The sequence below is a fragment of the Lottia gigantea genome, assembly GCF_000327385.1.
Source record: "Lottia gigantea unplaced genomic scaffold LOTGIsca_113, whole genome shotgun sequence".
NCBI lineage: Eukaryota > Metazoa > Mollusca > Gastropoda > Lottiidae > Lottia > Lottia gigantea.
The window spans coordinates 274,198-292,720 of NW_008707077.1; the positions used below are offsets into that span (position 1 = coordinate 274,198).

Below are 18,523 nucleotides of genomic sequence, written 5' to 3' on the forward strand. Positions count from 1 at the left end.
TCTCTTGGGTAGTGGAATGCAATGCTCTGATGTTTCTTTTGAATAAGGGGACAACTATTTCCAATAATTCTTATTCTTGTGGGTGGTAGCCTTTCCTTTCTAGATTCTGGAATGATTCATTTTTATACGCCCACATAAAATGGGGGCGTATAATGGCGTCACTTATGTCCATCCGTCTGTTTGTCCGGCCACAATAGCTCGTAGACATTCTAGAATTTTTGACGGATTTTGACAAACTTGGTATGGATAAACCCTATTGAAAATTACAAAAATCTAGTATGAATTATTTTTAACATAGCCACTTCAGAGTAGGGTTTTGTGACTGCACTCTTAAACATTTGCAACCTGATAACCTTTTGATATAATCTGATGACATCTACTTTAACCAATCAAATTCCTTCCATCTCTCACAAAATGCCAACGTTGGAGAATTTGATTGGTTAAAGCAGGTTAGGTCAAAAGGTTCTTTAGTTGAATGTTCAAGAGTTCGGTTGTTAGACCCTAGTCTGAAGTGGCTATTCTAATAATAAAAACTAATAAAAAAAAACACGACGAAGATTGGGTCTAATCTTAATTATACTGACTTGAAGGCTCGATTGTTGCCAGATTTTGTCAAAACTTGGTAATACTGTTCAGTATCAGAAGTTCAAAAGAAGTGGATGACTATTTCATACTGGTGATTGTTATTGTACTTCCAAATAATTCTATTTAAAATCAAAGCTGCCAGTGGACGTATATTACCTTGCCTGGCAAGCTATCTTTCTAATGTTATGATAGAATTATATGGCATTGTTTTCAATGAATACCATTTATTCTGTCATTGATCTGAAGAAAATAACAGTCAAGTATTCATCAATTTAGAATGTTCATGTTTTTTTCATCTGATAAGTAATTTCAATTAAATCCTAGATCAATTATGACAGCATGAACGGTGCTCCTGACTTTTATACCTTCTGTATTTCGGAATGGTTAACATCTTTTTATTTACAGATCTTTAACAACATTGAATTTATTGAAGATTTTATGGAAGCAAGTTTTCTAGGGATATAGCTATCTAATTCTTTCTGTAACAGCCGATTGAACTCAATTTTATCTGCATGTATTGCTTTTAAGATTCAATATTAAGACCAGAAATTTACACATTGCACATATCAAAAAAGTAAATATTAATAAATAAATGTGTAGAAAACATCTTAATCATTTTGGTTTTTTTTCTTCCAATTGCCAATTTTATGAGATCTAGAAACAGTTATGATAATAGCAAAATATAGGGAAATCATGATCAAATATCTAAATTTTTAGTTCAGGTAATTTTTGGAATAAATAGGTCATATATCTTAAGATCACTGTGATAATAAACACAATCTTTTCTGATAGTATTTCAATTTTAGTTATATAATCCAATCAGATAATTATATTTATTTAAATCTGGATTTTTACATGGAGAAGTTTTCGAGAATAAGACGCCTGATTATTTTTCTTGCAAAAACACTATTGCTCTGGCAGGTAAAATTGGACACTATTAACTGGTTAAGAAACTATTTAGAAGGCTGTATTCCGAGTATTTGTTCCTGTTAAAGCTTTTGTTTTAGTTTTATTAACAGCTTTGATGAATGCAATATTTCTGGTTGATTTCTTGTTTATATCATTTTCTTTATACTACATATTAATAGACAGACCTTTCATGAATAAACTAATTGTTTATATTATATATTATTACTGATAATCTCAGTATATAAAACTGATTTTACTTTTTACCAGAAATGTGATTTTCTCATATTTTTTCCCAACATTATCTGTGATTTTCAGAGTTTTATCATATTGTAATTTTTTATGTAATATCACACTCAATTTTACCAGTTTTATCATACTTAATTTTACCAGTTTTATCATACTGTTATTTTCCAAGTTTTGCGATACTCAAATTTACCAGTTTTATCATACTGTTATTTTCCAAGTATTATCATTCTGTGGTTTCAAGTATTATCAATATTATCATAACGGGATTTTCCCAGTTTTATCATACTGGAATTTTCCAAGTATTATTTTACTGTTATTTTTCAAGTTTTATCATACAGTAATTTTTCAAGCATTATCATACTATGGTTTTCCAAGTATTATCATACTATGGTTTTCCGAGTATTATCATACTGTTATTTTCCCAGTTGTATCTAATGTGATTTTCCCAGTTTTATCATACTCAATTTTCCTAGTTGTGATTATTCCAGTTCATCATACTCAATTTTCCAAGTATTATCATACTGTGATTTTCCAAGTTTTATCATACTTTGATTATTCAAGTTTATCATGCTGTGATTTTCCAAGTTTTTTCATACTTTGATTTTCCCAGTTTTTTCATACTGTGATTTTTCAAGTTTCTTCTCTCTGATTTCTTGAATCAATGATTGAAGTACCCCATTTGACTTATAATATTTTAATTAGTTTTCTGTTCTCTTTGTAGGATGATGAAAACCCGTTTGTAGCTGTAAGAATGAATGAGAAGGTACCACTGAATTTAACATAAGCTGTACCATCTTGTATAAAGTGCTTAAATAGCTCGGATTGGACTAAAAATTGTCACGTTTTATTTAACATTGTTACATTAAAATACCAACCACTGGTATCTATTCTATAAGATCTTTATGTCTAATGTATGTATATTAAAATACCAACCACTGGTTTCTGTTGTGAAGGATGTTTATGTCTAATGTATCATACTGTGTTATTTCACATTCAACTTCTTATATTAAAATACCAACTACTGGTATCTATTCTATAAGATGTTTATGTCCAATGTATGTATATTAAAATACCAACTACTGGTATCTATTCTATAAGATGTTTATGTCTAATGTATCATAATGTGTTATTTCACATTCAACTTCTTATATTAAAATACCAACCACTGGTATCTATTCTATAAGATGTTTATGTCCAATGTATGTATATTAAAATACCAACAACTGGTTTCTGTTGTGAAGGATGTTTATGTCTAATGTATCATAATGTGTTATTTCACATTCAACTTCTTATATTAAAATACCAACAACTGGTATCTATTCTATAAGATGTTTATGTCTAATGTATGTATATTAAAATACCAACCACTGGTATCTATTCTATAAGATGTTTATGTCTAATGTATGTATATTAAAATACCAACCACTGGTATCTATTCTATAAGATGTTTATGTCTAATGTATCATACTGTGTTATTTCACATTCAACTTTGTTATATTAAATTACCAACCACTGGTTTTCTACTGTACAAGATGTTTATGTCTAATGTATCATTAATAGAGACTAAAAAATTTTTCTAAATATTTGCTTTTACTAGCTAATTGAGCAGCTCTCCAAAGCCTTTTGTAATTAAAATCTGACACTTGGTTCTACAATTCAACAAAAATAAGTGAATTGTTAAAAGGATGTATCCCTTTATTTAATTTGAAAGCAATCCTGGTTTTATGTCAATATAATTGATTTTCTAGGAACTTTTTATTCTAAATGTAATATACATTAGAACATTATCCATTTCCCAGTACTCAACTATTCCAACTCCTAACAATTTATTATCATTTATAAATCTATAAGTCTGTTGTATAAACCACATTCCTTATATTATTGTGATGTTGTGTTTTATTATTCTTTTATCATAATAATCAGTTGTTGCTATATTCATGAGTTCTTTTTCATTTTGAAAGATATTTATTTGAAGTTTTAAGAAGGATTATAATATTTGAAAAATATTGCACCACTATTGTCCATAATTAAAAGTATTTTGTTGTTGTGTAATCAAGCTAAGATAATTGTGTTCATTCAAGACATAAACACAAAGTCCACTTTAATACAATTGGAACTAAACAGACTAAACTTATATAGTGTTGATTATTACTTAAAGTACTTGAATATTATATGACTTGTTTATGTTTATGAATTGACAGGGGATGTGGAATATCTTCTCTAGACTATACATTACTATGTTTCCTCTAACTTCAACTTATTTCATTTTACTTTATTAACCACTTAGGTAATATTGAAATCAAATAATTCACTTATCTACTCAGTTTGATTTTTAAAAAGATACAACCACTTGGAACGGACATGAAAGTTTCAAACATTGTCAACAAGTGTATATATTCATCAGTTGGACTTATCAAGTGTCATGACTAAAGAATAGAATCTCTATATAAAATGGTATTCTAAGCATGTTTCAAAATTACTTAGTTTTATAAATTTGTTGTATTATAGATTCTGTTATATAGTTTTGATACCAGTTAAGTCCACTGATGGCCGAGTTTAAAAATTTCAATTTTTTGGTCATCCTGAGTGTAAGTATTTAAGTAATAATGCAATCTTGTTTGTTTAATTGTGAGCTTTATTTATAATATTATTTATATATATTATAATAATCCTAATATGTTCAGAGAAATTTGAGGTTGTGATACATGGTGAATATTGAGAAAGCTCCACTGAGAGTTTCTTCAGTTGGGAGAAAGTGAACATTAAAATTGTGAAATTTATATTTTGTATGACTTACCATAAATATCTTACTATTTAGGCTTAAAAGGTATCTCAAATTTTTTTTTAGGAAAGTTACTTTAGAAAATTACATTATAATTGTTTTGAAATGATATTGCCTATAGTCTAGTCCTCATATTCTCTTAGTTAAACCTTTGTTTATATATATATGTTGTTTATTATTATTTATGTTGTGATTAATATTTGTTTTTTAATTATAATATATGAAGTGAATATAATATTGTTTTGTTGATAATGAACACTTGACAGAATGCTATGTTACATTGAATCAAGCATAATAAAATGAACAGTGAACATGGAAATTTATTGTTTGTTAAACCAGCATTGTGGTTTCAAGTTCGATATGGTCTGTATGAATTAGATCTTATCATTTATTGTCTTAAGGCATGAATATTTTAGTAAAATATGGTTTTCATGTACTTAAAGACAATTTGTCTTCCTTTGATGTAATCTTTAACATGTATTTAGTATTAAATGTTGTGTTTTTCTTTTAAATCAATTTATTTTAAATAATTGTTTTGAATGTTTTTGCTTTCTCTATTTCTTAAAATTCTTAATTTACTTAATGATTTTAATTGTAAAATTTCCAATTCACAACAAGAGTACATTAAGACTGTATCTAATAAATTCTCAATAATTTTTCGATCATATTGACCAAACAATTTTAAAGATATAAAGAAAACTTTAGCATTACAAGTATTAATTTTGAAGAGTTCAAATTTTCAAAATTATTATTGTTAATTAGACAATTATTTTTCTCTTTTTATAACATTCCTAAATTTATTTGAAATCCATGACATTATGAAATTCCAGTATTTTTTGAGTGTTCACATATTTGTGCTTTATTTGTATTTGTTTCATTAATAAACATTTTACATTGTTTTGAGATATTTTGACAGAGATACAGTAGCTTGATACTGGCAGTTCTGTGTTGTTTTGAGCACCCGAAATAAGAGTTTTAGGATGCCTGCAGATAAGAAAAGATACTACCTCTTAGAATGGACATAAAATTTAAAATCTTTAATGATTAACAAGTGTATTAATCAGTCGGATTTACTGGGTGTCATGACTCAAGAATATAATCTCTATGTAAGACGATATACCCATTAAACTAAATAATTATTGAAAAGCTTCTAAGCATGTTTCAAAATTACTAGTTATTCAAAAGTTTAATGAATTATCACTTACTTTTATAGATTTATTAGATTATAGAGAGATTTTGTTGTATAGTTATAACACTAGGTAGGTCCATTAAAGAACAAATATCATTTTAACTAAGTTTTAAAATTTTAATCTTTTGGTCATCCTATGAGGAAGTATATCTTTAATATAAAACAGATAAACTTGTATTTAGATTATGATTTTCAATGAAACAATGATCATAAATGCAAAGTGGTACTATAAATACAAAAATGCAAAATTTGAGAAATTACATCAGGATAAGAATAAAATGAACAAATGATTATAAACTGCTATCTGAAACTAGCCTCCTATATAGATTGTATGATTATACAAGTTAGCACTGACAATATCTCTTAAATAAAAATAATCTGAACCGATATGTAGTCAATATATCTATTATAAGCATGGTAAAGAACAGAATATTGCAGTAGAAATGTTGTACAAAATACATATGAAATATGAAAATAAAACTAAGGCCTGCATTTATCTGTTAGTTTTTGGGTTTTTTATTGAAAAATTTTAACAGATAACATTTCTGATAGATATGGTGTGAGAAATCGTCACATTCTTTCCTTCAATTTGTAAATATTGATAAAACTGCCGTAACTAGGTAGAGTCTATTTGATGTAGTTATGACCCTGCTTTAAAATACAGTAGCTAGGTACCAAACACAATGATTCCTTTTACTCTTTAAGTTGTGTATAGTGTCTATATCTTAACAATATCCATTTATAATGGCCAGTATTACAAATTACAAAAACATATAAAAAACACAACAAATAAACAAATTGAATGTGATCATGATTCAAAAAACAAATGATTTTCATTTATCAACTGAATAAAAGTAGAATAAGCTTGAAATTTTATCAAAAATCAGCATAATATCATAAAGAAAAGGCATAAATTATGCCAGAATTCGTTCATATAAATCAATCAAAAATCAAAGCTGTGCAATGTTATCAAGTGAATTTTAATGCCATTTGTAATGTTATGGCATCTTCCAATGATTATCATTCTAAAAATATTTTTTTCTTTCTGCAATTGTACACAAAGTGCTATTAAGCCAACAAAACATCAATATGAAAACAAATGCATTCATTATTCCAAATCACAACATAAAGCAAAGCCCAATATTCTTTTGGGTTGAATATCCATAGTCTGTTACAGAAAAAATGATGTGTACAGCAAGAATTATGCTTTATCAAATTGAGAAGTTTCATATACATTTGAAGGCCTATATGTGCATTATTTGAAAGTTTTATAATTTGGTATACATTTATTCCTTTTAATAGTGTTTCAAGACAGGCAATGATGGAGTCTCCAATTTGCTGGACAGCAATAGTGCACTCTTTTTTTTTTGTAAACAGAACATAGGGCCTTGATTTATTGACCAAGCCCTACTAGATGTTTTTTTTTTAATTCAGCCAGCAAACCTTGTTACAGCATGTTATCATTGAACAGAATCCCTTGCACATTGTCCTCATTGCATAATCAATGGCATAATACATGAATATCTTTTTCTTAGCATCCTTAGACTTCCACAAAACAATATTAAAATTATTGTAATCTCAATCATTTTGTTCCCATAGATTACTCTATTCAGCCAGATTTACCAGTCATGTCTGGCTGGAGATCCATTATATCCAGAACTTGAGATTTCCAACAGAGAAAACTGAAAGCAACAACCTCGTTAATGATACAAGTTCACTGACGATAGACTTGAACTAGAATTTCCTTCTCGACTTTCCAGAGCAATGGCTTCCTAATTTATACATCTGAATCCTCTTACATCATGTATCCTTAGTTAACTCTCACACAGAAACCAACAACCATCATGAAATAGTAAGCTTACTAAATGCTTTAAAAAATATCATTTTGAATTGCCATCTAAGAGTCTTTGGACGTGTTGTATACTGTCACTATATGCAGCTTTCAAGTCAGAACCAATTCCTGGATGATTTGTGATACGTTTCTGTAAAATTGCACACAGTTCACTATTGGTAAAAAAGTTTGGGTTACATTTTTCCAAATTTTGTTTCCTTTCTCGTAAATTTTTAGTTCCACTCTCTTCTGTTTTTTCACTTTTAGCTTGAGTTCCATTGCTGAAATATACATTTTATCTTTAAATAATATAGTCATTATAAAGCTAGGCTCTATTATAAAGCTAGGCTCTATTATAAAGCTAGGCTCTATTATAAAGCTAGGCTCTATTATAAAGCTAGGCTCTATTATAAAGCTAGGCTCTATTATAAAGCTAGGCTCTATTATAAAGCTAGGCTCTATTATAAAGCTAGGGATCTGTCTTACAAAAAATCTCACTTGCCAGCACTTGTAAGAGTGAATTTATCATAAAGAGGTTTTCACAAAAATTTGCAACTCTAAGATTTTTATGATCTTTAGATTAATTGGCACCTAGTTTTTGTGAAATTTAAAGAAAAGTTATATTTCAATATGAACATGCAATACAGGTGATGTATAACAAGGTTTACCTGTCACAAGGAAAAGGAGGTTTCTTCTCCACATCAAATGTTATATTTACAGTATATCCAGAAGATTCTGACATATTCATAAAACTTTCACCAAATAGACCAGAAACCACTAATAGAAAAGGAAACAAAATAAATGTATTTATTGTAACCATAGAAGAAATCATTGAAATATATTGTCAACTTGTCATTCTGTGGAAGATTTGACTACCATAAGAGAAATTATAGGGATGGTAAAATTTGTCTAAAAATTCAAAATACTACTGATAAACTTGTTTCTAATAGCCTACTTTTCACTTAACCCTTGACTTCTTTTTCAACCCTACCAATCAATCAGTCAGTCTGTGACTTACCAGCTTCTATTTCCTTTGCCACTCCATTGTTATTGGCCTTCTTCTTATTGTGTTTCTAAAAATAGTCAGGTATTAATTATATCAAATAATTACATATTACTAACCAGCTAACAATAAAAGGGAATGGATACAAATAGACTTGATGATCATTACAATGTAACCGCTATGAACGATCAAGTACCGGTAGTAGAAATCAAGTTTTATCTATAGCAATTTGAAATCTTCAAAACATCAATTGAATATTATAGCTTATTGTGATTAAAAACTCTAAATATAACAAACCTTTGAAGATCTTGTACTAGAACATTCTGATGGTCTTCGACTTGTAGAATCATATACAGGTGGACTGATGGGTTCCTCGTCAAGCTTACTGGTTGAAGCCAGTGGTTTCTGATCTACATAAGCTACACTTATATCTGGAGGATTCTCTTGTGGTGCTACAATTGATGGCAGTAAGTGAAGTTCTGAAGGTAAGACTGGAGGTGGTAGTGAAATTTCAGACCTTGCTTGTGGTGTTAAGCTTCGAGATGGATATTTAGAAGGCAGTGATGTAATTTCTTCAGTACAAGGTTCCCTTGTAGTGTCTGATTTCAAATTTTTATTTTTTGTTTCTTTTGAGAGCCAAACCAAACCTGTGGGATGGCTAACAGCTACAGAAGAATCATTAGTTAAATCCTTCTTCTTCTGAGGGGATGCTTTTCTGAGTCTAGGTCTTCCTCTTCCCCTTTTAACTGTCACAGGTTTAGTTTGGATCTTTTTACGCCCTCTTTTTTCCCTCAATGGTTTCTTTACAGTAGTGTCTGACCTTGTTTCAAGGTTACTTTGGTCTTCATTCATTGGAACTTCAGTTACATTTGCATCTTGCAAACCTTCACTTTGAACCTTTTCTGGAGACAATAATTTCTTCTTTGAGCGTTTAGCATGCAACTTGGCTTTTCGAACACTTGTAGAAAGATTTTTAAAGGTCTTGAATCTGCGATCCTCTGAAAACTTTTGATGATGAAGTCTCAAGATCAATGGCTTAATTTTAGCTAACGGTTCACCATCAGAATTTTCTTTACTTCCATCTGGTGGATTATTATTATCTGTTACAGTTTCTGGTATTTGGGTGGATAAAACTTGAGTTAGTTTTACACGAAGTTGTCGATCACTTGCAGGCACATCCAACCCAAAAGCTTGAGCATCATCAGCATGGTCATTTGAGCTAACAGATGTTCCAATACCACTGTCAGACGTTGTATTTGCTGTCTCAGTACTTGATGGCCTTACAAGAGGTTTGCTATGAACTTTGGATCTACGTTTTTTGGGTTTTGGGCAGTAGTCTTCATCATCATCAGCATCAACCTCGGGAGAGTAAGGGTCATCTAGACCGTTTTCAATCAAAGCCCTTATGCCAGGATCAGATTCATCAACAAACGGAAATGGTGTCTTTTTTGGTCTCCCTCGCTTCTTAACCACATCTTGATTGTTAGAGCTGTTACTTGCATCACTAAGAACACCTCCATCTTTGTTCTTTTCAGTATTATCCATTGCAATATCTGAAACAGATGGTGTATCATCTATTTTATCTCCTAATTTGGGCAAAACATCTTCAGTTTCCCCATCAGAATCTGTTTTTTCTTGCTTTGCAATCATGATTTCTTCCATAATCTTGGGAACTACTGATTCTGTTGAAGGTTGCCTTAATGGCATTGTTGTTAGGTCTGGAGATTGCCGATTATTTATAGTATCATTTGCAGGATTCAAAACATTAATATCATTTGGATTTCCATTTTCATCAGCTGTATCCGTTTCTATATCGGTATTTGTCTCAGCAAAAACTGCATTGAGCTCTTCTTGTTTCTCCCTATTGAGGTCATCAAGTGTTGACATCAAGTTACCACTAGCATTATCAGAACTTTCCATTGATAAAGGGGGTGATGTAACGCTCTGATTCTCTTGCTCTCGGTCAGGTTCAACCAGATCAATTGTGACAGGTTCCCGGGGCAAATTTTTAAATGGATCAGCAACTGGAGGCACAAAGTTTGTTTCCTGACTTGGTCTTCTCTCCAATGGTGCTGTATAACTAGGTGAATTATTAATCTGATAACGTACGGCAACTGGAGTTGTTTGTCTTGGGGGAGCAACAGATCTTGGAGGTGTTGCTGCTTGTTGTAGTTGTTTTTCTCTCAATGCTTGCTGTTGAATTAAGTAATTTCTTTGCTGTTGTGTCAACCTCTTGCCTTTAGGGCTGTTTAAAATTTCATGTAACTGCTGAGCACTTAATAAAGGTCGAGGGTTCTGTTGTCTTGGTGATAAGTTGAATTGCTGATGCCCTCCCCTTCCTGGTGATTGGAAACGAGGAGATGCAGCTCGATAATTCTGTTGCCGAGGTGGTGACGTGAACTGATTATATCCTTGACCTTGAATACTTGGGGATACGTTTATATTAGCATAACCACGATTTTTCTGTGGAGTTACATTATTTAATGCTTGAAAGTTTTGTTGGTTATAATTCTGACCTTGGAAATTCTGACTGCTGGTTTGGAAACTATTATTATTACTTTGATAATTATTATTGTTGCCTTGGAAATTATTATTGTTACCTTGGTAGTTTGGAGTTTGGTATTGTTGAGGTGATGGTTGGTAACTGACTTGAGATGGTTGTATCTTGAAACCAGGTGATTCCCCAATTATAACAACATCACTAGCGTCGTCTTGAATATTTTGATATGAATTGCTCATCTTATGTGAAGAACTTGCGATTTAGATGTTATTTTTGCTCTGTTTTGATAGTGTGATATGATGAAATACATCGACAGACTAGTACTAGTAATAGTGTGGTTATTTTTTTCTATTTCGGAGATACCATAACTTAAAATACACAAAATCATGATTTTATAGCCAATCTGAATATATATATAAGTATAATCTAAGGGAGAAAATTTGACATGAAGGATTGAAATACATAATTCAAGGTATTGATATTGAAGTACGACACAATGACTCTCACCAGCTACTTTCAACTCGGAGACATAAATAATAATAAATATGATCGGAATGTTGCCCCCCCCGAGTTAACTCACTTTGTCTACCAGGGTTAACTGTCTCTGAGTTGACATGTCACCGAGATGACTGGTATTCGGTATACACTAAAATATCCTCTATGACATACCACCTAAACTAAATTATCCTATACTGTTACACATGCATATAAATGACTACCAGTTCCAGAGTACTAACCAAGATTAATAAATACTAACAGTCAGAACTTGACAAATGTCGAAAAACGGCGAAATGGAATGACAACAACCAGTGTTTCCGACACAAATCCTTGAGTTTTAGATTTAGGCAGAATAAAAATTCAACCAAAATTTAGAGACAGAATTGTTTTATGCTGGGATTTCAACTTACATGTAGGAAAATGAAGCTTATCAGTTGAAACACCAAATATTAGCTGGTTTACAGTACAATTTAGCATTATTTTGGATTTACGAGATTCCATTAATTATAAGGGTCAAGGTCGAAAATTCTTAAGGTGTAAATTTTGATGATACATAAAAAAAAAGTCCACATATGAAATTACTAAAACTTTAATAAACTTTTTATTTTGAGTTCCACCACCTATGGTTCCACTAAAATTGAAATTTGATCATTACTGTTTTAGATTATAGAAAAGTCAAGAGCACCAGTAGATTTTTCACACTGGACTGCTTGTAATATGTTTGTTTATGAAGTTTAGTGTTCATGATTTAAAAACCCTACACCGTTTAAAAAGGGGAGGCAACTCATATAAATAACGAAATCGGAAATAAATTTTTTATCCACGTAATATTAACAATATTTTGTTTTGTAAGTCTTCATTTTTAGAAAATATCATTTGCTATTGATGATAAGTATGTAAACAAAATGTTTGGACGTTTTTCTAATGATCAATTTCAAGGCTTCTGTCATTGTTGTAGATCTACTTGTAGTGTTCTACAAATCAAATATTGATGATTTTGCTTGTCACCTTGGAATTATGCCCTTTTAGTTTCGTTTTCCTTATCTTAATATATTAAGATTCTAGGATTTACTTTATCTAATTATCAGAACAGAACAGAACAGAACAGAAGTACTAGAGAGATGTACGAAAACCGCATAATTCCTTCAAAAATAAACTAGAAATTTTACTCACTTTTGCTATATGGCTTTTTATTACAGAGTATTTTAAAATGACAAGTCATTTTGACATTCAAACGCGGATAATTCTGGACAATTCTGGAATTCTCAAATTTCGATGGTGATTGGCTTAGCTAAAAAATTCCAGTTTCTGAGACTAAAGTATGATTGGTAAAAAGAATGTTCCTTTAAGATATTCTGCCATAGTTATTGTAAATAGACATCCCGAGACTGGAGTAGGGAATAAATGTGTTTGGCATGCACACATATAGTACAAAACTGGGCTCATTGATATTGAGATTCATAATAATAAGGGCCTGAAAGTTTTAATGACAATTTCATATTTAGTAAACCATCAGGTTTTGTTTCATAAGTGTTAGTAATCTTTTTTGTGTGAAAGCCTTTTTTAAGTCTCTAATTTGGACGAGATTTTTCATTGACGGAATTGTTTTGCTTGTACAGGTTTTTATTATTTAAACACCATTCAATCCTACTCAGTGCTATTTTGAGAGGAAAAAACTAGATTCTTGTCATTGAACGAAACATTGCTAAAACTTCTTTCATTGAACCTGTCTCAGTTATCTATAAAGCTTTCACTCTATATATTAGATTCAGTTAACTGATCAGAAAAGAGTGCCATGAAATTGATTAACAAGACGAAAGCTGATATTTTTTTCAAAATCCCTTTTTTTCAGGTTTCCTTCTTTAACAAATAGATATGGCAACTTCAGGACAGAGTAAAAATCCACTAATGGATGAAATTAATCTGAAGCCTGGTGATAAAAGTTCTATTGTAGATGATTTTATGTATGGATCCAATGTGGCTGGGGCACACATTTACATTCGTATGGGTTAGTATTTATCTTTTATTATTGTCCTATTCTGCTTGGGACTAATTATTTGTTTAGCAAACTGACTAGTGCAGGTTGCCTTCTATCCAAAACTGGAAACAAGTTTTTCTCTTCCTTAGGAATTTTAGATATTGAATTTTGTTTTTGACACAACTATGATATTGCTATGAACTTCTTCCACTTGGACTTATTTCAGAAGTATGTATATTTATTGTACTTGAACTTTTTGCTTTATTCCATTTTAATATAAAAATAAATAATAATAATTAGTTTAATAAAAAATATTTTTTTGTTTTCTGTATATTTTAGGATTTTTGAGGAAGGTGTATGGTATTTTGTCAGCTCAACTGTTTTTAACTACTGTAGTTTGTGCCATTTTCATGGGTCATGAAGGTTTGAGAGATTTTATACATAAAAGGTACTATTTATATGTTATCACCATCTGAAGTACAAATGTATCCTAAAATAGATCATACTAGAGTATTTCATTAGTTTTGTCTTCTCTGATCTATCAAAATTGATTATGAAGTATAAGTGCAGTTTTTTTTTAAACAATATTTATTCAAGAATTACAAATATTACATACATATATATAAACATATAGTGCAGTTGTACTTAACAGAATTCAAAATAGGTTTTCTAGCCATTGCAGGGGTATGGGTAATCTCCAGCTGAATTAACAGTAAAATTTCAGGAGACATAATGCAGACTGTTAAACCTTTTTTAAAAATTATTTAAATTCAAGACTGCAAAAACCAATATCAACATTATAACCGCAATGACTTGAGAAATAAAGATATGAATGACTTGTTTTCAACCTGGCTGAAGATCATCATTTACAAGATTCAAGTTACTAATACTCAAAAGCTGGTAACCTTCTGGTTTATATTTAAAACTTGTGTTTATTATGAATATACTTTGAAATTCTAAAATAATTAAACAGCAATATGTAAGATACATAATATTTTCTTATTCAAGCCCATGGATGATGATGGTTGCCTTAATTTGTACTTTTGCTCTGTTATTTGCTTTGATGTGGAAACGAAAAGAAACACCTTGGAATTATATTTTACTAGGAGCTTTTGTAAGTTTTTATTTCAATATTTTGTATTAGATATATATTTATAAGCATTTTGAAGCAATTGTGCCATAAAATAGGATGTCTATAGGCTCTTTTCGCAGCAAAAAAATTGATAATTTTAGCAATATAGAAAAAGAAAAGTGGCAATATGTAAACTGGATTACTACATGACATGTATTGAAATTTAAAGTTTAAAGTTAAATTGACTGATTTGTGATATTTTAAGATAACCATTCCAAATTTTTCCCTCACTTCTTTCAAAAATTTCTTGTATTTCTTTCAGACAATTGTTGAATCATATTCCATCGCAGTTGTTGGTAAGTTATTACTCAAAATTAAATTCAATGTGATTTGATCTTCTTCTCCCAGATTGTATGCACCTACACTTACATATTGGCTAAATATTAAAAAAACTTCTGAGATTCTTCTGCTTCTACAAAGCTCAACCTGCTATGAAAATTAAGAATATGACTGCTCTCAATGTTGAAGTACAAAGGTGATCCATGCAGAATGGCAAATTTCTTTATCCATTATCTTGATGTCTTACAGTGACCATGTATACAGTGTCCTCAGTTATTGAAGCAGCAATGTTAACATTTGGAGTAACAGCAGCATTAACCATGTATACCTTCCAGAGTAAAAGAGATTTTAGTTCATGGGGAGCTGGGTATGTATTTCAAAGGCATATAGTCTGCTTAAAAAAAATTCCATTTGATAGAGCTCAATTCCAGCTATCTGTTTGGTGGAATATTTTCAGAAAATTTGACTGTCTATTACCTGTACCGGTACCTTATCTCAAATTTACAAATGTTCTTGATATTGTACAGTAATACTTCAACAAAGGCTTTTATTTATATTCTCATGGCCCTTTACAGGGAATAATTACTAAGCATAGAAGCAACAAAACAAATGAATAGCAAATGTCTAATATTCAATGTTTTTCAGTGAAATTTGCCTTTATTTTTTCAGATTATTTGCCTTTTTGTGGATTTTGATTTTGGCAGGATTCTTACAGGTAAATAGTTACATTCCTTTATCTTTTGGAATTTGTAAAAGTAACCAGAGAGCTGGTTGCAATGACTCTATACAATACCACATAGGACTAAAAGTTACTACACTATGATTTGATGAAATTAAAGCATTGCAGTTAAATTTTTCAACCAATTAAACACAGTTTGTAAAAAAAATTGTCTCAGACCATAAATGAAGAATCCATGACAAAAGAAAAGTATACTGTAATGAAAGCTTTTGCTCTGTTTTATTTTACAGATTTTCTTCCATACAGAATTTATGGATAAAATGATAGCTATTGGTGGTGCTATCTTATTTTCAATGTTTATTATTTTTGATACTCATCTTATCATGCATAAATTATCACCAGAGGAGTACATTATGGCCTCTATCAACCTATATCTAGATATCATCAATTTGTTTTTACACATTCTACGCCTTGTTGGCCAGAGAAATAACTAGATCTAAGATTTGTCACAGATGGTAGAGGATATCTAACTCTAAATTAACTCAATATAGCTCTGAATTCGTACTTGTTTTCCAATTCTGCATTTTTTGTAATTTTGTCAATATAAAATTATGTCGCATAAAACAACATAATGCTGTTTTTTTTTAGTGTTTCTATGATTGGAATTTCTTTTTTGTCACTATAAGTTGTTGAAACATTTGTAATTTGTAAACCATCTTAACAAGATTAATTAATACTTTTTGAAAATATTCCATACAAGATCTTGTGTTTCTATTTCCAATTATGTGTTTCTTGAATTTGGTTCTGGGTTCAATGATCATATATTGAGATCTGATTAATTATATTTTATTCTGGGTTCTGTATATAAATCTGTAATAAAACCCTAAACTTTCAATCAAAAATATAAAATCTTTATTAAACTATGGGTGTTAATGTTTGTCAAAGTATTTTCATTGTCTTTCAGTTTGGAGAAGGGTTTAATTTAGTTTATATGATTTATTATTTTAAGTAGGCCTAATAAATTCAGATTGAAACTGTGAAATTTGTTATTAAGAGAGGTGAGTTCTGCACATTCAGGATTTATGAAATCAACAGAACATGTTGGAATAGAGTTCAGAAAGCATTCCGAATAAATAGTAGTTGCAGACAGAATTCGAAAGGGTGGAGAAAAAATAGAGGGGAAAATTTTGAATGTGACATGACTTTCATACTGTTCGATTGGGGGCAAAATGGGAACAGATGCAACCTGTTCAGAACTCTCTAATCGAGCGCCACCATTGTCGAGATAGTTATGATATGATCAAGTCCAGTCCAATTCGTTTTAGGGTTGTTTAAGTAGTTTTCAACACAGTGTAAGTTCAGTCTATATAGTTTATATAACTTATTTTACCTAAAAAATAAAATGAACTGTTCTTGATTATGCTTTTATGGGAGCAGATGTATCATTGATCAACTTATTATTGTAAATTAAAAAAAATTGTGATTAAGAGGGTTGTAGTATCAACATTTTGTCATTATTGTAATGGATCATAAAATCATGATTATTTGGTGATGTAACATGATTTAAAACATGTATTGTAATATAGGAGTTATTTGTAATAATTTTGATTAATTTTTTGGATGTAAATAATAAATTTATATGGTTGTTAAAAATAGTGTTATTTATCGTATATACTACTAAAACCAGACAGATCACCTTTCACAGGTTAGATACAAGAGTCCTAAATAATGTGATCCCAATTTACAATATAGTATATCTGGTAACAATTCACAGTGTAAAACCCTGTGCACACTGAAGCTATCTTATCATTAAAGACTCATTTGCGACCATTTGCGTATCAGGTCGTTTTATGTGGGTTTAGATTCATTTTTTGAGGTGAAAAACTCAACATGTGTGCACTATGGTCAAGATATTACAAAGAACTGAAGATGGTAGTGCCACATTCAAATCTTATTTACTGGCCACTGATTCGCCCACAATTGTTCCATGCTCAATCTAGGATATATTGTAAAGATAACATGTCTGCTGTACAAGCTACCAACAATATAGCATGCTTTCTGTCTCAATACCATATTCTGGAAACGTTACAATATACCAGTACATATGCACAAACTACAATAATGTGCCACATGCCAAAATAACCTGTCTATTGTGCATTTGTCCAAATTCCAAAACAATATTACACGGGTGGTGTACAATATAACATGTCTCGTTTTTCAACTGCCAAATACCATTTCTTGTGTCTAGTTTATAGCATTTCGTCTCCTTACGAATACTACCAAAGCTCTTCAGTTTTTTATCATGCGGGAAACAATATTGCCACATTTGACCAAGATGTTATATTTGAGACAAATTTACACATTGTATCATTTTACCATTTGAAACACCCTGACATATTTTACAATGTTAGATCAAGTTGATATATTTTACAATGTTAGATCAAGATGATATATTTTACAATGTTAGATCAAGATGATATATTTTACAATGCTAGATCAAGATGATATAGTTTATAATGTTAGATCAAGATGATATATTTTACAATGTTAGATCAAGATGATATATTGTACAATGTAAGATCAAGATGACATCTTTTACAATGCTATATCAAGATGATATAGTTTACAATGCTAGATCAAGATGATATATTTTACAATGTTAGATCAAGATGATATATTTTACAATGCTAGATCAAGATGATATAGTTTATAATGTTAGATCAAGATGATATAGTTTATAATGTTAGATCAAGATGATATATTTTACAATGTTAGATCAAGATGATATATTGTACAATGTTAGATCAAGATGATATAGTTTATAATGTTAGATCAAGATGATATATTTTACAATGTTAGATCAAGATGATATAGTTTATAATGTTAGATCAAGATGATATATTTACAATGTT

At 30.2% G+C, this 18,523-nt stretch overlaps 2 protein-coding genes across 2 annotated transcripts; one reads left to right on the forward strand and one right to left on the reverse strand.

Annotated features, from left to right (window-relative positions):
• Positions 1 to 7,303: 7,303 nt before the first annotated feature.
• On the reverse strand, positions 7,304 to 11,284 carry LOTGIDRAFT_237651 (hypothetical protein; the record flags this gene model as incomplete). The annotated part of the gene is made up of 4 exons (XM_009047518.1): positions 7,304 to 7,823; positions 8,211 to 8,319; positions 8,561 to 8,615; positions 8,843 to 11,284. The coding sequence occupies 4 exons, from the start codon at positions 11,282 to 11,284 to the stop codon at positions 7,592 to 7,594; spliced, it is 2,838 nt and encodes a 945-aa protein (XP_009045766.1). The 3' UTR covers positions 7,304 to 7,591.
• A 2,167-nt stretch (positions 11,285 to 13,451) lies between these two features.
• LOTGIDRAFT_137312 (hypothetical protein) lies at positions 13,452 to 16,105 on the forward strand (the record flags this gene model as incomplete). Its single annotated transcript, XM_009047519.1, has 7 exons — positions 13,452 to 13,551; positions 13,861 to 13,969; positions 14,530 to 14,635; positions 14,916 to 14,949; positions 15,182 to 15,299; positions 15,602 to 15,647; positions 15,902 to 16,105. 7 exons carry the CDS (start codon positions 13,452 to 13,454, stop codon positions 16,103 to 16,105), a joined length of 717 nt encoding a protein of 238 aa, XP_009045767.1.
• Between the last annotated feature and the right edge of the window lie 2,418 nt (positions 16,106 to 18,523).